Source organism: Vulpes lagopus, chromosome 3, assembly GCF_018345385.1.
Source record: "Vulpes lagopus strain Blue_001 chromosome 3, ASM1834538v1, whole genome shotgun sequence".
Taxonomy (NCBI): domain Eukaryota; kingdom Metazoa; phylum Chordata; class Mammalia; order Carnivora; family Canidae; genus Vulpes; species Vulpes lagopus.
In genome coordinates, this window is record NC_054826.1 from 16,779,532 (window position 1) to 16,801,372 (window position 21,841).

A 21,841-nucleotide genomic window follows, 5' to 3' on the forward strand; every position below is an offset into this window, starting at 1 on the left:
TAGAAAAAGTAAATTATATTACCTAAGCTCAGTTCCTTCATCTGTAAATTGGAAATAATACCAACTACTTAATACCTCAAAGCGTTAATATGAGGACTGACATAATAAAGACATATTAGCTTCACTAAGGATAGGCAGCTAATGCTGATGTAGTAGTATGTACACCATCCATCTGACATGTTCAGGAGAGTACCATCAGCTATAGAAGGGAATTTGTTAAATAGCCAAAAGCCTGTATCCTTTAAAATTTTTATTTTGGCTATTTGTTATAGAACTTTTTCTTAAAAAAAAAAAAAAAGAACTTTTTCTAATATATGCTATATGTGAATATGTTATGTTCTTCCCTATATCCCAAAATAAAACACACTATTGAATATTTAGCCAGTTCATGACTCAGGGTCATTATCAATAAGATCATGTAATAAAATGTATGTTGAGACTCTTAAATTTTTGAGATACTTAGGATTCTTTGCTGATACTCTGAATGGCCTTAGTTAGTTATACTTTTTATTATTATATTTGCTTTTTTAAACTTTTGTTTAAAATTTCACACATACAAAAATATTACAAGAGTGTACAACAAACCCCCTTGTATTCTCTTCACCTATATTCACCACATGTTAACATTTTGCTGTATTTGCTTTCTCTCCTTCTTCATACACACAATTCTTTCTGAATCATTTGATAGTAATTTTGAGATATCACAATAATTCTTTACCTCTAAACACTTCAGCATAAATATTTTCTAAGAACAAAGACATTCTCTTACAAAACCAAAATGCAGTCATCAAATTCAGGAGATTTAAAACTGATATAATATTATCTAATATACACTCCATTTTCAAATTTTGCCAGTTAAGCTAGTAATATTCTTTTATTTTTTAAAGATTTTTTTTTTTTAATTTATTTTAGAGAGAGAGAGTACAAGCCAGGGCAGGAGCAGAGGGGGAGAGATTAGAAGGAAAGAATTGTAAGCAGACTCGTCACTGAACATGGAGCTCATATGGGGCTCAATCTCATGACCCAAAGATCATGACCTGAACTGAAACCAAGAGTTGGTCACTTAATGGACTGAGCCACCCAGGCGCCCCAAACAAATGATATTCTTTACGGACTTTCTCCCCCAATTCAGGATTTAATCCATGATCATCCTTTTCAGTTGTTGCTGTGTTGACATATTTTTAAACTAGTTTTTTTAATCTGTTTATTGTTTTCAGGTCTCACTACTGGTTCAGATTCATTTAACAAAGTATTAGGGGCAGCCCGGATGGCTCAGCAGTTTAGTGCCGCCTTCAGCACAGGGCATGATCCTGGAGTCCTAGGATCAAGTCCCACGCCAGGCTCCCTGTGTGGGCCTGCTTCTCCCTCTGCCTGTTTCTCTGCCTCTCTCTCCCTCTCTCCCTCTCTCTCTCTCTCTCTCTCTCTCTCTGCCTCTCATGAATATATAAATAAAATCTAAAAAAAAAAAAAAAGGTGTTTTTTGACTTTACAAATCCAGTAGGGGCAGCCCCGGTGGCTCAGCGGTTTAGCCACCACCTTTGGCCCAGGGCATGATCCTGGAGACCCGGGATGGAGTCCCATGTCGGGCTCCATACGTGGAGCCTGCTTCTCCCTCTGCCTATGTTTCTGCGCCTCTCTCTCTCTATGTCTCTCATGAATAAGTAAATAAAATATTTTTTAAAAAAAGAAAGCCAGTAAATAAGGCTATTATCAAAATACTAGCTATCAGACTATCTGATCATTAAAGCTCTATATAAAATCAGTGTTTTGGAAAATTTTATATCTTCCTAGTTTTGAATATGAAAGACAAGTTACTTTTTGCCCTACATTATCTTTACATAGCAAATTCAGTCAAACTTGAAAAGTTATTGGATTATATATTTGTATTATGTCATAATCTTAAACGGATATTCTTAATGTATGAGCTCTTTATGTTTAAAGAACCTTTACTTCACACTGAAATTGTTTCAGTTTCACCACATCACTATTTTTGTTGACGCTTCATCACTTTTTTTTCTTTTGCTTTAAGATAAATCTCTCTTTTTTTTTTAAGATTTTTTTAAATTTATTTGACAGAGAAAGAGAGCAGAGGCAGGAGGAGTGGGAGAGGGAGAAGCAGGCTCCCGCTGAGCAGGGAGCCTTATGTGGGGCTCCATCCCAGGACCCCAGGATCATGACCTGAGCCAAAGGCAGACATTCAACCAACTGAGCCACCCAGGCACCCCAGATTAGTCATTTTTAAAAGAACACTGAGATACGACATTTGTAGAAAGGCCTATAAAACTAAAGACATATACCCTAGATATACAGTGAATTTTAACATATGTCATGATACATATACAGCTTTTACCACTGTGATGCCTTATAAATCCTATTTATTTATTTATTGCACTAAAAGAATACCTTTATTTTTATTTTAGTGTGTACCATATTTAATTGCTATGGGAACAGACCCAGAACCAGCTATGAGGAACAAGGCCGATCAGCAACTTGTGGAAATAGACAAAAAATATGCTGGATTCATTCATGTATGTGTTTTTAAATTGTATAACCTGAATTTAAACATCTTTCTATGGTATACCATTTCCTTGACAAATGTCCAGCCCATATTCAAATTAGCATAAAATATTTTGCTTAGTATTTATTTCTAAACATGCAACTAAGTTTGTCACCCAAGGTGTTTATTCTTGTTTAAGATTAACTTCTAAGACTGAACTAGAGATGATAGTCCAGCAAGCATGCCCGAATAAATAAGGATGCATGGGTTCTAGTCTTCACTGTGTGATCTTGGCAGTAACAGCTCTTCTGGGTCTTGATTTTTTTCTTACATTAAATGAGGGGGTTGCAATAGATGATCTTTGATGTTCCTTCCAGCACTTGTGTCCTGTGGTTTTATTTTAAATGAGAAAGCCAAACAGTGGATTTAGCTTTTTCAAAGTATATTTTTAATTTGACTCTTAATTTCCATCTCGATAACGAGGCTTTTATTGATTTCAGATGAAAGCAGTGGCTGGTATGAAGATGTCTTACCAGGTACAACAAGCAATCAACACATGCCTAAAAGATCCTGTAAGGGGTTTCAGGCAAGATGAGTCCTCTAGTGCTTTGTGTTCTCACCTTTACTCCATGATCCGTGGAAACCGCCAACACAGACGGGCCTTTCTAATTTCTTTACTCAACCTCTTTGATGACACAGCTGTAAGCATAAAAAATTTACTATTTTAAGAAAATAAATGTTCTAATAAATTTTATGCCTTAAGTAGTCACTATTTTGAAAATATTACCATTTTAGTAAATAATAGTGACTGTATTAAATGGGGTTTTTTACATCTTGTATATTAATTTCAAGGTATGTAGTCAAATTTGGAGGGGAAATTTTGCATGTGTAAAATACAGTGAGGGATAAAGTATCATTGTATCTCCATGCTGAGTATCTTAAAACTTTGATAACAGTTCCTTTAAGCATAACTTTAAATAAGCTATATCACTAAACTATCACTTGGGGGGTGGGGATAGGTTACTTCAATAAATAAGGTGAAATTTCACTTATTTCTGTCACACTCAAATATTGTTAGAATAACTGTTGTAGGTTTTTGGCTGCTGAAATCCTTATTTATTCAACTTCCTTAATGAAGAGCCCACTTTTGTGTAATTACAATTTTGACCCTTTGGGTTATTGCACAAGTTGCACTGGCCAGGACCATAAGCCAAGAAAATAGGGTGTCCTATTCTTTAAGCTTACCTCTTAATTTATCATTCACTTTACACAAATATTTATTCAGTACTACCATGTGTGGTAATTATTGTGGTAAGAGATGAAGTTAAAATAGTAAATAGGACAGATGTAACATCTGCCCACATAGAGCTTACCAGTTAGTCTATGTGTGTATAAAGCTTTGAAAAGAACAAAAAAAGCGTTTGGAGTATTTTTTGTATTTTAATCACTTATAAATTGATTTTGTTATCCCTGAACCAGATTTTCTTTCAATAAAACAAAATTTAAATTGCCAAATATAGATGCCTTACTAGACCTCTTTTTTTTTTAAGGACTACATGAAATTTTTTGATATCTAGCAAATATTATAAGCATCTATTTCAGAAATACTTGGAATATAATTTAATCATCACCACCACCACCATCATCATAACATCATCAGTATTAAGTTTTCATTGTGTGTAGGACATCATTCTAAGAGTGGAAATGGTATGATACAGTAGTCTTGCCCTCACAGGATCTTTCCTCCCTCCAGTTACGGAGATAGGACACAATTTAAAGGAAGTAAATACAGTTAAGATTAGCATATTCTGAGTTCAGGTGGTTTATACTATTGATACTACCCTAATCCTTATCTTGTCTCCTAAACTTCATTCCTGTGTGGTTTCATTGCCTCCTATATGTCATTAGCTCAATGTTCTGTCCACCCAGCATGCACAATGCTAAGCTGGAAATTCAGCTATCATAATGCAGTGCTGTCTCCCGACTATTTCCAACAAAGGATGTCAGAGGAGGAACAAATGACTGAAGGCCTGGGTTAGATGAGATAAATCTACTACTTAAGCAAGGGATAAAAACGTAATAAAGGCACAAAGATAAGAATGTGTGGGAAATAATGAATAGATTGTTATTTGACTGGAGCAGAAAGGTCATAATAAAGCTTGGTTTATGGAGGATCTTGTAGACAGTGAAAATCCAAAAAAAGCATTTGAATAAAGTGATGAGGACAGATGCCAAAGAGCATTTTAGGAACATGTATTTCTTAGCATTGTGTTCATCCTGGAGGTAACCAGGGACTGATCTATTTTGATGACAGTAGGAAAGGAAAGAAGTATTGTGGAGAAGTAATAAATTAAATGAGGCTGTGTGAGAATTGTCAATGGATAACTGGAATGTTTTTGTCCTGAGCACCTGAGGAAATAATAGGATTGTTGAAAGGAGTTGGCTTGAGAAGGACATAGAAAGAGGAGTAATCAAAGAGGTAGGAAGAGAAAACTAAGAAGAAAGTTTCAGGAAGAAAAGGGTGGAGAGTAGCGTCCAGTGCTACTCAGAAGTCAAGGAGAAGGGATCCCTGGGTGGCGCAGCAGTTTAGCGCCTGCCTTTGGCCCAGGGCGCGATCCTGGAGACCCGGGATCGAATCCCACGTCAGGCTCCCGGTGCATGGAGCCTGCTTCTCCCTCTGCCTGTGTCTCTGCCTCTCTCTCTCTCTCTCTCTCTCTCTCTCTCTCTATGTGACTATCATAAATAATAATTAAAAAAAAAGGGATCCCTGGGTGGCGCAGCGGTTTGGCGCCTGCCTTTGGCCCAGGGCGCGATCCTGGAGACCCGGGATCGAATCCCACGTCGGGCTCCCGGTGCATGGAGCCTGCTTCTCCCTCTGCCTATGTCTCTGCCTCTCTCTCTCTCTCACTGTGTGCCTATCATAAATAAATAAAATTAAAAAAAAAAAAATTTAAAAATAAAAAAAAAATAAAAAAAAATAATTAAAAAAAAAAGAAGTCAAGGAGAATAAGGGCAGCCCAGGTGGCTCAGTGGTTTATCGCCACTTTCAGCCCAGGGCGTGATCCCAGAGACCCAGGATCGAGTCCCATGTCGGGCTCCCTGCATGAAACCTGCTTCTCCCTCTGCCTGTGTCTCTGCCTCTCTCTCTCTCTCTCATGAATAAATAAATAAAATCTTTTTTTTAAAAAAAGTCAAGGAGAATAAGATATTTTTAAAAATGAAATAGGGCAAGATTAGATGGCAGCAGTCAAGCAGTAGGGGAACACAAGCTTGATTATGATTGAAGAATAGTGGGGAAGACATAGGAAGAGCAGCTTAAGATTCTTTTAAGAAATTTGATTTTTGAAAGGAAAGAGCAATATAGGACTTTTTTATGAACAAAGTTGAAGAATTTCAGTTTTAAAAAGGTTTATTCAGAGTAGTCCTGAACATTTTCAGTTTTAGGAGGAAAAATATATATATATATGTATGTATAAATTAGTGTTAAAACTAATAGACATGGTGGAGTTCTATGTCTGCATTTCCCCAACTTTCAACACATGGGTGTTGATACATAATTAAAAATAAAAAATAGAGTGATGGCAAGTTTATTGCTTCTGTCCTATAGGATTTTGTTGTTGCTCATGCCACCATTGGATTTTGTGTTGTTTGCATGGCAGGATAGGTGAGATGGCAGAGATAGTGTTTTTTGTTTTTTGTTTTTTGTTTTTTTTTTTGAGGAAGTGTATTTTGATTGCTGTATTTTCTTTTTCTTTTTTTTCCTAAGCTGTGTTTTAAAGGAATTTATTAATATGCCCTTCTGTTTATATTTTATATGATTATGAAATGCTAAAAGTCTCTATTACTTCTTTTTAAAGCAAACAACTAGTAGTAGCCATAACTTTTGCCTTAAATTTTGCCTATCAGAGTTTTTGTCATGTGAGACTATGGAATGGCCCTGTCAGAAGGACTAGTATTCTGAGTTATGTACATAGAGGAAACTGACAAATGTTTTTTGAATACACGAACTTTAATGTTTTTTTAACCTACATGTTAGTATGATGTTTTTTTTAACCTACATGTTAGTACTATGATTCGTGCTTATTTTTTAGGGCAGAATAGTAACTGTGTGTAACTGATCTCCATATGGGTTAAAGTCTTAGAAGCACAATGACAAATCACTATGAATTCATATGTATACTTTCTGATGTGGTATGGATTTATCATAAAGATTCCATATACTCTGAGAAAACTTCAGGGAATTCCACTGGGGTACACTAAAAAATTTCACCTCTTCCCTTCTTAAGGTCCATGGTATAAGTCATTATGAAATCTCTTTAAATGGGTATAAGATTATTTTATAAAATCCATTTCTGTTCCCCTTCATCCCTGTTTCTTAACTCCCTCCCCTGCTCTCTCCCTCCCTCCCTTACCCTTCTCTTTCTGAAACATTAACTGAGGTGAAAGTGCCCTCTAACATTTTTTTGTCTGAAAAGGCTTTTTGGATGGATTTCTAGATTATCCACTAAACGTGTACCTTTTTTTAAAATTTACAGAAAACAGAAGTGAATATGCTCTTGTATATAGCAGACAATCTAGCCTGTTTTCCATACCAGACACAGGAAGAGCCGTTGTTTATAATGCATCATATAGACATTACACTCTCAGTTTCTGGTAGTAACCTACTGCAGTCATTCAAGGAGGTAAGTTACACACATTACTATTCTTAATGCATCTGTCAAAGTGTAGGCATGCTATTCTCACTGTTTTGTTTCCATTGTTCTTTTTTTTCTTTTCACAGGTATATAAAGTCTTTCTAAATGAATATATTAAAATCTGGGCAGTGCTTGAATTGGGGAGAAGAAGTGGGTTGCCATTTCATGTCTATTAAGAAAGACCTAAAACCATTCCATTCCAGATCATTTAAGTGGAATATATACATACATATATATGTATATTTATTTATATATGGATTGTTCTTTTGATAAGCCATCCCACTTCTTTTTTTCTTTTACTTTAAGCACTGATCTTAAGTGTTTGGTGTTCATTCATATGTTCATTTAAACCCCATTTTAAAGCACCTTGCTATTCTGTAAATCTGGTAATGCTATAGATTACAGTAGTATACTTGAAGAGATATAAATAGAGATAGATAGCTTATTTATATGGAAAAACAGAAAATGTGTAATACTGTTGATTTCTGTATCCCTGAACACCTAACATCATAATGGAGTTGGTGTATTGCGTGGCCAGAATCTTTACCGACTTTATTATAAACCTTATGTCTTCTCTTGTGGTTTTTAGGAGGAAATATAATTGGTTTCATTGTAATAGCACCTGATATGGCATTTAAAGACATAATAGGCACACAGTAAATTATTTAAAACCTAATTACAATATTTTCATGTACCTGATGATACAAGTAGATCTCATTTTACAAAATTGTTGTGCTCAGAACTCCACTTGATCACACTAGTAAATGAGGGAGATTATTATAACACCCAAGGGTTGGAATTACAGAAGTAACTAAACCCTTGCTGCTTGAAGTGTGCACCAAGACCCTGGCAGCACTGGCCTCACTTGAGATCTTGTTAGAACTACAGAACCTCAGGCCCCACCCTACACCTGCTGAAACAGTCTGCATTTTTAACAGAACCCTAGGTGGTCCTTAAAGTTTGAGAAGTTAATAATTTCCCAGAATCTTTAGTCATCATATTATCTTATTTTACTTCACTTACTGTTGTGAACATACTTGTAAATGTTCCTCGGGTTTTATATTTCTTCTTTAATAGTTACATTTTTAATAATTGCCTTGTAATCTGGTCTTTTCCCTCTCTTAAATCCAGCTAACCTTATTTCTTTTTAAGAGCTAACAGTTTCATAAAGTACAAAAAAAAAAAAACATAGAATTTAACTGTTTAAGAAAAAGTTGCATATTATCTTATTGAAAAGTTCTTAAAAGGGAGAGTTTGATAAAAGTTGGGGTTTTCAAGCCTATTATATTCTCCTAGGTTAAATTATATTTAGTATTATTTTTAAAAAATAATCTCTCTGAAAAAAAATAATAATCTCTCTGCCCATCTTGGGGCTCAAACTCATGACCTTTGAGATCAAGAGTCACATACTCTACTGATTGCCAGCCAGGCATCCTTTTCCTTACTTAAATTATGATTACTGCTTTTTCTCTATAGTGGCTTAACCTGTGTAACAAATCAATACTTTTATAACCAATTTATCTTTCACCTCTATCCTATAACAAAAATGTTTCCCTTTGATATTTGATAAGGGCTTTTAGGGAGGGGGTAATCAGAGTGAATTCTATGTGATTTTGTTTAGTCTTGGAACCTAATTGTTGTTTATGGAAAGTCAGAGAGTTTCAACATATAAAATACTAATTTAGAGATGCTATTTGAAGCTTGTGAATAGAGCATAATTTTTTTAATGGTATTTTGTTACTATTTTTACTTTTTTTTTTTTTTCTTTTTTTCTTTTCAGTCAATGGTAAAAGACAAAAGGAAAGAGAGAAAATCATCACCTAGTAAGGAAAATGAGTCAAGTGAAAGTGAAGAAGAAGTTTCCAGGCCTCGGAAGTCACGGAAACGTGTAGATTCAGATTCAGATTCAGATTCAGAAGATGATATAAATTCAGTGATGAAATGTTTGCCAGAAAATTCAGCTCCTTTAATTGAATTTGCAAATGTCTCCCAGGGTATTTTATTGCTTCTGATGTTAAAACAACATTTGAAGAATCTTTGTGGATTTTCTGATAGGTAAGGTTACATAAGCAATGAGAGAAAAAACTTTACCCTGTTCAAACTATAAAGAAACATGAAACCCAGTTTTGACTGCGTATTTACTTTCATATTAAAAATGTTCCTTTTATTAAAAAAAAAGTTCCTTTTAAAAGAAGGAATTTGTTCCTTTTTGTTGCTATATAGTATTTTGTTGTGTAATATGCCACAATTTGTACATTCATTTATTGAAAAGAGGAAAAGCATTCCCTAGTTGCATTATAAATGAAAGGACTTATTTTGTTGATTTCCTTAAATAGATCTTATTAGAGAATTAGGATAATCTTAAAATAGATTGCAAATTTAAGTTTTTAAAGAGCTGCAAGTAAAGAATAGACCAACCAAGCTGAACTCAATAAAACCCAAATGGTGTTAAATGTTGGCAACTAATTAAAAATAATGTAAAACCTTGTAAGGTCTTGGGGCGGTGCTAAGAAGTTGGGAAGATTTTTAAGCCAGAGTTGTTAATAATATGAAACAGATTTGTAAACATTGTGGCTGCTGTGTAGAGGATGAATAGTTGGAGGGCAAGAAAGTAGGAGGTAAACCAGTATTTATATTGAAACTGTTCTACAGTCACAATCATGGTATTCAAAAACAGACATGAGAAATTACTTTCGTTTAATGATACCTCTACTCAAGACAAATAATGATGGAAATGAGAGAATATTACTCTTTTTAATCTTTGCCTTTATGTCTTTACTTCCCTTTTTAAAATTATATTTATTTTTGTGTACAAGTTCACTGGTCGAAATCTGTATGACAAAAAGTTTAATTATTAGTAAATGAAGTTTAACTACAATCACTTTCAATATAAATGCCTGAAAAAATTTTAATGCCTTTGTTTTCCCAAAACAGTAAAATTCAGAAATACTCTCCATCTGAATCTGCAAAAGTATATGATAAAGCGATAAACCGGAAAACAGGAGTTCATTTTCATCCCAAACAAACACTGGACTTCCTGCGGAGTGATATGGCTAATTCTAAAATCACTGAAGATGTGAAGAGGAGTATAGTAAAACAGTATCTAGATGTGAGTAGTAAAACCAAAATATATTTCCTTCTAATAATACTTTTATGAAAAGTAAATTCTTTGGGGGAGATGGTTCTCTCTCTTACCTGGAAAATTCATGAACTTTCAGATTATTTTTCTCTATGTGGTTTTAATGATTTAGGGGAATCTTGCCTTTCCCATTTCACACATTGCATCATATTTTGTCTTAGGAAATGCCAGCCCACTACTCATTTTATTTTAGTGAGAATGAGTTTATGGGCAAGTTTTAGGAAAAAACCATGCCCGCATATGGATTTTTTTTTTTAATTCAGTAGATTACATGGTTTATAGTTCATAAGAGCAAAAGTCATGAAAAGTCATCCTCCTGCCCTCCTCAGCCATTCTGTTGTTCTCCTTCCTGGCAACCAGTATTACTACCTATTCATGTATTCTTACAGAAGTATAATACTGGTTTATATATTTGTATCATATATACCATACCCTTACATACATAACCAGTTAACAAATATGTGAGAAAATGTGTGTGTAGAGTGTGCTTTTAAAATGACCAATTCATTAGAGATAGAAAATGGAATAGGGGTTACCCGGGGCTGGGGGGCAGGAAGGAAGGAGGAGCTGTTGTTTTAATAGGTACAGAATGAGTTTCTGTTTGGAATGATAAAAAAGTTTTGGAAATGATGGTGATGATGACTACACAACAATATGAATATACTTAATGGAAGTGAATTGAACATTTTAAAATCATTAGAATGGTAAGTTTTATGTATATTTTACCACAGTAAAGTTTTATGTTTAAAAACATGGAGTTTTGTTTTGTTTTGTTTTGAGATTGTCCCTAAAAAATATATTTTTTTATTTTAATCAACTTAAAGCAACTAGCTGAACATAACTAATAATATTTTTGACCAAGAATGAAACCTACACAGGGGCATCTACGTGGCTCAGTCAGTTAAGTGTCTGATTCTTGGTTATGACTCAAGTCATGATCTCCTTATGGCCAGACAGAACTCCACTTTTGCATTCTGCTCCCTGCTCAGCGAGGAGTCTGTTTCCCCTCTTCCTCTCTCCTTCCCTCCTCCAACCACCCTCTCTCCACTCACGCACTTTCTCTCCCTCCCTCTTACTCTCTAAAAATAAATTTTTTAAAAAAGAATGAAATCTGCAATGTTTTTCATATTATTCATAGACTGCAAACCTTATACTCTAAAGCTAAAAATTATTTTAATCCTCTTTTTAAATTGTTTAACATCCTTTTTCTTCCTCTTATTATCTTCTTATTTTGGCAGAGGGCAGAGGGAACAGAGAACTTGAAAAATGTCTATCAGTAATTCTTTTTTAAAAATTATTCATGAGAGACACACAGAGAGAGGCAGAGACATTGGCAGAGGGAGAAGCAGGCTCCCTGCAGGAAGCCTGATGTGGGACTCCATCCTGGGACTCCAGGATCACGCCCTGAGCCAAAGGCAGACACTCAACCCCTGAGCCACCCAGGCGTCCCTCCATCAGTAATTATTAGTCATCTGGTTGCTTGATGACTTGGACCGGGATCAGCAAACTTATGGGCCATATCTGGCCCTGCTGCCTGTTTATTTTTAATTTTTCCCCTTGCCCATTTAAATAAGGTGTTTTTGAAACAGCCATGCCCATTCATTTATGTATTGTCTCTAGCTGTTTTCACGCTATGATAGCAGAGTTGCGTAATTGTGACAGAGACCATATAGCCTGAAAAGCCAAAAATATTTACTATCTGGCTTTTTATACAAAATATTTGCCAGGCCCTGTCTTGGACAATAGCTAGTCTGTTTAGCCACTAAACTAATACCCACACCTGACTGCTGCCTGGAAAATATTTAGGAAAAAAAACTTTTAAAAGAAACATTTAGGGACTTAAAAATCTTTTTTGAGATTATTTACTTAACTAAATTCATATCTAATTTTTGTAGTTCAAACTTCTCATGGAACATCTGGACCCTGATGAAGAGGAGGAAGAAGGGGAGGTGTCAGCTAGTACAAATGCTCGGAACAAAGCAATTACCTCGCTGCTTGGAGGAGGCAGCCCTAAAAATAATGCAGCAGCAGAGACAGAAGATGATGAAAGTGATGGGGAGGATAGAGGAGGAGGCACTTCAGGGGTGAGGCGGAGGAGGAGTCAACGTATTTCGCAGCGTATTACGTAAAATGATTTTTATGTGCTTATATATGTCAGTCTATTAAATGTACACCAAGTAATGTAATACTTATGAGAGAAAACATTTTGTAGATAGAGATTCTCTAATTAACCATTTATACATCCTTTTGTAGAAAGTTTAACATAAAAGACAATAAAAAAGAAAAAAAACAGAAATGAGACTTATCCAGCATAAAGGGTTATTAATTTTTCTTTGGATTGTATTAATGTGTGTTATCTTTTTTTACTGTTGCTAAGTTTTATGTAGCTTTATGGTTCATATGTATATATAATTTTATATATCAATAAGAGTAAAGACACGGGTACAAATTAAGAGTTATATGGTTTTACAAGTATATGTTAACCCCTTGGCGCTGGCGGTCACGGTGCGTCTCATTGCCGGCAATGGAAGTGTGCTGGGAAATCCCAACTCCCGGCGTCAAGGGATTAAAAGCAATAAAAACAAAAATTTCACTAAAATTCTTTTGTGTAACACTTCGTCTTTTTTCCCCCCCCCCAATGTTTTAGTCATTGAGAAGGTCAAAACGAAATTCAGACTCTACGGAGTTGGCAGCACAGATGAATGAAAGTGTTGACGTCATGGATGTCATCGCTATTTGCTGTCCAAAGTACAAAGATCGACCACAAATTGCAAGAGTAGTACAGAAAACCAGCAATGGCTTCAGTGTTCAGTGGATGGCAGGCTCCTACAGTGGCTCCTGGACTGAGGCTAAGCGCCGTGATGGCCGCAAACTGGTGCCTTGGGTAGACACTATTAAAGAGTCAGACATTATTTACAAAAAAATTGCTCTAACGAGTGCTAATAAGCTGACTAATAAAGTTGTTCAGACTTTACGATCCCTGTATGCCGCCAAGGATGGGACTTCCAGCTAATGAATTTGTACATGCAGCCAAATTTACAGGAATTTTTTTAAAAGGCAGAAAAACTTGAAATATCAACATTCTGGCAAAAAAAAAATCAGTTTTATGAAGAGTAAGAATGGAACCTGGGATGCAGGAACAAAAGAAGGAAATGTTGGGCAAACATTTTTGTGGGAGCTCCCTTCGCTGTTGTGCAGCAGAAACAGATTCTCAGTTCATTTTTACTCCCACTGTATTATAGTTTAACAAAAATTGTTTATATCTTGGAAAAAAAACTTTCTGTTTAAAAAATAAACAAGTGAATGTTGGAAATTAGTCTGTTAATGTTCTTAATAAAGTGTTCTTGGAGTTTAACCTAGCAGCGGATGGCTTTCTTTAGCTTAGCCCAGTTTCCAGGGAAGCATTGTTTTTTCCAGGCTGTAAAATGGCAGAGTCTCCTGGATATATAATTTATTCTGTTGAAAAAAAAAAAAAAGCATGCAGTATCTATGACCTATCTGCAGAAGGAGTTTTTGTAAATGTAGATTTTGATGTATTAGGTCACCCTGAAAAAAATACGAGAAAAGGGATCCCCAGGCAATCTGGTGGAGCGAATACTGCAATAAATTTTTTTACTTCTCTTTGTTACTTGTCTGTTTCCATTTGAATTTCTTATTGTAAAGATCTGTTTAAATCCATTTATATTATTTTGCAGTCTTTTATGTAAAATTTATTATATCACTGGTTTTCAAAGCAAAACATAAAATATTGTTTATACAGTTTGTATAGGCTGACTTCTGAATAATTGGTATCTATTATTTTCATTCCCATAAGAGGGTGTAAACAATTAACTCCAGGGTTTTATTGTATCCTGCAATATTTAGTATTAACTATATATGATTTAGCACTGTGCCAAACACATTTTCAAGAGTACATTTTGATATAAAAAGAAACTATAGTTTATTCCTTGTATGCTTCAATTTCTTTCTAGTGATGTCATGATGGTAATATTTATTTTTTAAACCTCGGGAAAAGGTAACAATCATGCTATTTTGGGAAACTAGCATTCTCTTAGTTAAAAATTATGCCGTGTGTTATTTTAGAAATAGAGTTGAGTATGACAACTTCGTAATTACATTTTTCACAAGTTATTTTTTAATGCAGAAAAAGGAGTAATTTTACTAGTTGAGATGTTTATTCATTTTCTATTCTAAACATTTTATACCTCTTTGGGGAACAGTTGTTTGTTACTACAAACGGGGAGATTTGGGTATTTGATCATTTGATCTGCATAGTTGATGCTCAGAAATAGTAATGCCTAAAATTACAGGGGAGAAGATCTGTTTCAAATTTAAGTTTTTAAACAATGTGTGCTTATTTTTAAGTTCGTTTTCAAAAGTTGACCTCTAGAATGTTAAGTTTTATGAAATTGGCCAATAAATGAAAATACTCAATTTGTGAGGAAGAGTGACATTGCCACAAAATACCTTTTTGTGAACACCTATTAAACCACAATGAAAATAACTTTTCAGGATCTATTTCCTATGTGGAATTCTTTCAGAACATTTTCTTGAAAGAAATGTTTTCCCACTCTTCTTCATCCACTTAATTGCATGTTTGCACTTCCTTTTTTACTGTGAACTCTGTAGAACAAAACTAGATTGGGTTTTCCCCCCTTGAAGTATGTTTAATCAGTAAAGGACTATGAAAACAACAGTTACTTATCAATAAGTAATTAGAAAAAATATAAGAATATAAAGTACAGCCTGTAGAGTACCAAAAAATAAAGATGCAGTTTTTGAAAAAAAGCCAATTTTGAATACTATGAGCCTGACAATCATGTGTGCTATTATTAATTCTTAGAAAAACTCTACTAATTAAATATGTTACCACCTTTTGTAGATAAGGAAAACTGAGTCTCAGTGTCAGATTCAGTAATTTCCTTATAAATGTAGAATAGGAATTTTTTTTTTTTTTTTTTTTTTTTTTTTTTTTTTTAGAATAGGAATTTAAATTTGAAGTTGGAGTCATTGTCTCACTACTCTAAGGTAATTGAACATCAGGCATTAAAGGAAATGATCCTTGCTGAAAGTAAACCTGTTCCTAAAGGATGCTTAGTATGTATATACGTGGGGATCCTGTTTAGAGTGTGCTTTAGGGGGTAGGCACACAGTAGTTACAGCTTCTTTTTGCCTCGTGAATTGCTGTGTTAAGGTATTTTCCATATATTCTAAGCTCCAGTATTTCAGCTATTAATGTAAGCCAAGTGTTGGTATAACTTATAAGCCTTAAGCCTTAAACCAAAGTTTTCAAAAAGTAGATTTCTCAGATATGAATTTTTTAGGCCTTAACAGTAAAATAGTTAAGGCTTTGACAGTCAAATCTACAAAATCAAACTTCTCAGCTATAGTAAAGATTTACAAAGTTCAATCTTTTTTTTTTTTTTTTAAATTTTCTTTATTCATGAGAGAGACAGAGAGAGAGAGAGAGAGGCACAGACACAGGCAGAGGGAGAAGCAGGCTCCACACAGGGAGCCCGACGTGGGACTCCATCCTGGGTCTCCAGGATCACACCCTGGGCCAAAGGCAGGCACCAAACCACTGAGCCACCCAGGCTGCCCTACACAGTTCAATCTTAATCTATAGTTTGTTGATACTGTAATTTGCCAAATTATATTTTATTATATTGAAAAGGAGATGTTATATTTGATATAAAAACTGCCAAATACCTCTTCTCTTTAATATATCAATATGAAATTTTTGTATTATTTAAATTGTTTCTTGTTTTTTGAAGGATGGTTAATTTTTTTTTAAATCCATACCAAAATACAAATGCAGAAAATAATTTAGTGATCTCTAGTAAAAGAAATCCTGAACTTTAAAAAAAATTAATATGTAGTTTCACTTTGTTGATATGTTGAATATTTGAATTATTAGCAGGTAACTGAAGCACACAGGCAATTATTGACGACTATAGTCTATCCATGAAGACAGGTAAGTCCAGCTTTTCTGTCCAATGTGGATTTCACGAACACTGAGCAAAGTTATCAGACATTCATTTAGAAGGTGAACTTAAGACAGGGAGGTATATGGTTTTCTCTCCATACACCCCATGTTGTTGCACAAAGAGCTCATCTTGGTCACTAGTGCAGTGTCCAAGTAGTCTGCGTCTCCAAAATATTGATAGAAACTGTAATAAAGTTACCTTTGCAAATATAAAACCCATCAGATCATTCACTTGAAATGATCATGTAATTTCAAACACTTGATAGTAAATTTTGCTCTACAAAAATCTTACTTGTTTGAACCTTTGGCTGTTTGCCTGGCTCATTTTAAAACTTATGTTTGTTTAACCCCTTGGCTAATTTTTGTCATCGGAAGCATATTATTCATTACACAACAAGTTGGCGTAAATTTGGTATGAGAGGTCACTGACCAACAAATTCCAGTTTGCATAGTTTACTGACCAAGTGGTCATACAATTCCCGTGTATTTTATGTGATAATTGAGTGAATACCACCAACTCCCCCCCCTTTTGTGAGACTCCACTTGTATATGGCTTCATTGTTTGCAATGATGCAGTGTGCATGCAATTGTTTTTCTTACCGGGATTTTTTTTTGGGGGGGGGGGGATTTTTTTTAATGATTTTAAGTTTTTGTTACAGAATCACCACATACCCATCACTCAGTTTCAGTCATTCTGAATTTCTGACCAAGCTTATGTCAGCTATACTCCATATACAATCCTCCTACATATTTTACTGAAACAAATCCCAGATACGTCATTTGATCTATGATGTCTTTCTTAGTTTTAGGTCTTAATCTATAGATTTCTTCATCTGCCTTTTATTCTTTATAAATATTTTATGAAGAAACTGAGTCATTTGTCCTTGGGTTGTTAAGAAATAGTTGATTCTAAATAGAGAAATGACAGTTATTTTCTGGTTTATAATCCTTTTTCTTACCTTTTTCTTAAGAATTATGTATTAATTCTTAATACATAACTGCATAGACTTAATACATAGACTGCATAACTCAAACAGGAGTGCCATTACAGAGAGAATGAAGTAAGGAAGTGGGTCCAGTTTTAAGAACGATGGTGATAAGCCTTTCATCCTTTGAATTTTAGTTGGCAAGTGCCAAGCAGGCAATTAGAGATGAAGAACTAAAGTAAGGAAAAAGCTTAAATACATAACAGAAGATGTCCTATGATTCAAGTTCCCATGTTAGTCAGAAATATTGCTATCCACCAGTAGCTTGAAATAAGTGGACAATAGGTTATGACTATTTTTTTTATTATATAGTTTTTAGGCATTGCAGTTTTTGCTGAATGTAATGTTGTCTCTATGTATTGGCTTTTTTCAGTCCTTATTCTCCATCATTTAGAACTTTAGAAATTAAAAGTTATTTTCTGTTCCTTTGTCATATAGTTCTACTGTCTTCACCCTTTTTTTCTGCAAGAAATGACAGAGAAAGTTTGTCTTCATCATAACTTGCCTAGAATGGTAATTCAGGCCTAACCTTACTAGATTTACAGCATAACAGGAAAGAGTAATTATAATCTAAGTTTGTCATAAGACTTAAACCGATAATGGATCATAGTTTTAAAAATATTTATAGAATCATTCAATATGAGGGGTCAGAGAAATTTAACCCAGCCATTCTTAACCACTTTGGAATTTATGAACCTCTTATAAGTATCTAATGAAAACCTTGAAATCTCTACTTAGAAAACTGAACAGAATTGTGCAATTTCAAGGGATTCATGGTCACTCCCACCCCAGTTACATGTATGATCTGCCTTGGAAATCCATGAACTATAGGTTAAGAGAAATTGAAGCTCAAACAGGTGAATTGATATCTACAAGCTACAGTTGACTCGAACAATACAGGTTTTAACTGTGCAAGTCCACTTAATATGCAGATACTGTAACAATTTTCCTTATGATTTTCTTAAGATTTTTTTTCTCTAGCTTAATTGTAAGAATACAGTATATAATACATATAACACAAAAACCTGTTAATTGAGTATTAATGTTATCAGTAAGGTTTCTAGTCAACTGAAGGCTATTAGTAGCTAAGTTTTTGAGTCAAAAGTTACAACTGTGGGAGGGGTCAATGTGTCTAACTCCTGCGTTCAAGGGCCACCTGTACATAACTACTTAGTACCAAGAGCCAAGAACAATTCTCAGGGTTTTTTGTTTGTTTTTTAAATATTTTATTTATTCATGACAGACACAGAGAGATAGAGAGAGGCAGAGACACAGGCAGAAGCAGGCTCCATGCAGGGAGCCTAACGTGGGACTTGATCCCGGGTCTCCAGAATCAGGCCCTGGGCTGAAGGTGGGCCCAAACCACTGTGCCACCAGGGCTGCCCAATTCTCAGAGTTCTTAGCTCCCAGATCAGTTGCTCTTACAAGGAAGATTCATCTGGAAAGTCCTTATTCAGTCACCTGTAAGAACTGAATGTAGACAACTTAATGACTAAATGTGGATTTTTTTTTTTGTACCTTTCAAAAGATTGACTTTCTAGTTAAGATTTTTAGGTGCCTACCATCCTATTAGGTAAGTGTAGAAGGTAAAATTTGAGATTTTATGTGTTCTGTTTTTATTTTATTTAATTTACCCGGGCTGATGGAGAAGACTAAAACTTGGATTGGTGAAAAGAGTATTAACTTTGAATTCAGAACATGGTCTGAAGCCATGTGTTAGTGAAATAAGTGTAATAGGAAGTTTGGCAAGTCAAATCACCTAGTATGTTATATAGGAGCTTCTTTTTTTTTAAAGATTTTATTTATTTATTCATGAGAGACACACAGAGATAGGCAGAAATATAGGCAGAGGGAGAAGCAGGCTCCTCGAGGAGAGCCTGTTGAGGGACTTGATGCCAAGATTCTGGAATCATACCCTGAGCTGAAGGCAGACACCCCTATGGGAGCTTATTTAAAGAAACCCGTAATTGGGGCACCTGGCTGGCTCAGTCAGAAATTAGAACATGTGACTCTTGATCTCAGGGTAATGGGTTTGAATGTCACATTGAGCACAAAGATTACTTTTTTAAAAAATCTAATTGTCTTTTGTGCCCATTTGGATCATCAGAATGTTTGGTTAAGCAGGGACATGAGGGATGGAATTCTGAAAGTGGAGACAGCACTTTGTGGAAAAACTGGCTTGTGAGGAGTACAGTATCAAAAGATGAAGTTATAGAAAGTAAGCGAGCTAAGTATATACTTTCTAGAACTTAAATTTTAATGTGTAGGCATTGGAAACACTTTAAGCAAGGTATTAGTAAAAGCTCACTCTGGCTGCTACGTAGAGGGTAGATTTGAGGGTGTCAAGAAAAGGATACTTATTAATGCAATCATCTCCGATGGTGAGAGCCTGAAGAGGATGATGATGGCAGTGTAGGGGTAAGGAGAAGATCAGAGAGACTGCAGATCTATTTAGGAAATAAAAATAGCAGGACCTGACAGTTAACTGACTGAGGTCAAAGAAGACAGAGGTGTTGCAGATAGCTGCTATCAGGTTTCTCTACTTTCAATTTTTATGTTTAGACATGTTGGAAGTGAATATCTCTGGGATGTTCAGATGATATCGAAAAGGGGAACATGACACCTTTGGTGGGGAACTCTGGGCTGAGACTGCACTTGGGACTGCTCAGCATGGAAGCTGTTGAATGAGCAACATAGAGCCAAGGGAGGAACCTTGGAGACTACAGACATTTAAGGTGCAACAGGAGGTCAATGAGTTTGTGGAGGAGACAGAAGAAATAGAGGGGGATGGGAAGAATCCAGAAGTCAGCAGTTCAAGAATTTCAAGGACAGAGAAAGGAACATGTGAAATGCAGCAATAAGATCAAGACTGAAAAATTATTGATCCTGCCATCCAGAATGTAAAGGGCAACCTTTAGGGAAAGTAGTTGCAGAAAGAATGAGAGCAAAGCCAATTACCTTGAGAAATGAGTGGGAGTCTTGTCAGGGAGAATGGCCAGTCAGGAAAGAGACGAAGACACTGAAATGCTGAGTAGTGAAGCTGGAGAGAGAAGCAGGTAATAAAGGTCTGACAGGCCTCACTCTAGTTTGGAGGGGCTTTAACTAGTTGTAATGTACTCGGGGTTGTGATTCAGAAAGATCCCTCACTGGCTACATTGTGGGCAACTGTGATGCTGCCCAAATGCATGATGGTGTTATTTTTCTCCAGTAGGGCCAGCTGCTCAACAAAGAGGTGGTTTGTCTCTGAGCCAGGATTGGGAACAGGGAGTGGGGGTGGGGGCATAACTCAGCTAGATTGAGAGAAAAGGGAAGCATCAAGGGTCAGAGGCCTCCATGAAGTGGAAAAGCAAGTATAATGGGAGTAGAAGAAATGAAACAATGGGGTGATAAAGTCAGAGGAAGGAATGTGTGAGATTTCTGAAGTAGGGTGGTTCTGGAAATGAGGTGTAAGGGTGTGACTGTAGGAATGGATTAGTAAAGAGGTGATGTTTGGCATTGGAGAGAGATCAAGAAATCACAGGCTCTATCCTTTCCTGCACTTAAAACATTGGATTCTTCTTTCCTATCCTACTAACGATTTCTCTTAGGGATCATTTGGTACTGACACTGGTTATTATTAGTTTCTACAAATTTAATCACTTGCCAAGTATTTGCTGGGTGCTTACTATGAGCAATGAACTGTGCTGGGCCAGTGGCAATGAGTTTGTGTTCCAGTGGGAGAGACAAGAAATGAGCCACAAAGTACACAATTATACAGTTATTAAATAACAATTGAGAGTGCTTGAGAGGAAAAGTAACAATACATGAGAGTATGTAGCACTGAAGTCTGGAGGGCTGGGGGAGGTAAGATAGGCTTCCTTCAAGTGAAACTAATCCTCAAAGCTTGAATGAAATAGCTATAACAGGTATTAACAGGTACCAAACAGTGTTGGCTGAACCACTAAGAAATGGGAAATAATTTTTAATTCCTCCCAGCAGTTCATCCCTTAGGGACATGATGGTTGAGGTATGAACTCTAAGAGGAAAAAATAGATGGAGGAAAGTGATGCAAGGAGAATATCAGATTGATGGCACGGCATATGCAAAGGTACTTTCTGAAGCTTCATGGTTCCCGGGGATGGCAGAGAGCAAGACAGAGTAGAATGAAGCTGATGACCTAGATGGGCTAAATTCATGCTTTTGTAGACCAGACCATGTTAAGGATGTCCTAAGAGCAATGGGAAACCATGAAAGAAATGAAGATGGGTGGGAATAGAATAGGGATTTGCATTTGTGAAATCAGAGTTGCATTTCTAGATGCTCACTGGCTACAATTTATACAGTGATTGGAGGAGGCCATACGGTCCCTGTGAAAGATGGTGATAACTGGGTAGGGGTAGAGGTGGCAGGAGAAGTGGCCTCGTGTGTAAAACTATTTAAGATGATGACCTGGGTCACATAGCTTTGGTTAGATACTGTTTAAGTTGTAATAAGGAGAGAATAGGTGTGAATTTCCTTTGTAAGATGCAGTGAGAAAAGCCTTCCTGGGTGGGGACCGCA

At 35.7% G+C, this 21,841-nt stretch overlaps 1 protein-coding gene across 2 annotated transcripts in view; it reads left to right on the plus strand.

Annotated features, from left to right (window-relative positions):
- The window catches only part of NIPBL (NIPBL cohesin loading factor), a 201,016-nt gene extending 187,063 nt beyond the window's left edge, over nucleotides 1-13,953 (plus strand). The window contains exons 41-47 of one of the 2 annotated variants that reach the window (XM_041750312.1): nucleotides 2,421-2,528; nucleotides 2,998-3,198; nucleotides 7,033-7,179; nucleotides 8,972-9,246; nucleotides 10,126-10,300; nucleotides 12,226-12,455; nucleotides 12,978-13,109. In XM_041750312.1, coding sequence (XP_041606246.1) covers nucleotides 2,421-2,528; nucleotides 2,998-3,198; nucleotides 7,033-7,179; nucleotides 8,972-9,246; nucleotides 10,126-10,300; nucleotides 12,226-12,455; nucleotides 12,978-12,984 — 1,143 coding nt within the window. In that variant the 3' untranslated portion in view covers nucleotides 12,985-13,109. Of the gene's footprint in view, nucleotides 1-2,420; nucleotides 2,529-2,997; nucleotides 3,199-7,032; nucleotides 7,180-8,971; nucleotides 9,247-10,125; nucleotides 10,301-12,225; nucleotides 12,456-12,977 lie in introns of both variants that reach the window. The other variant, XM_041750311.1, reaches the window with a different exon arrangement.
- Nucleotides 13,954-21,841: the final 7,888 nt, after the last annotated feature.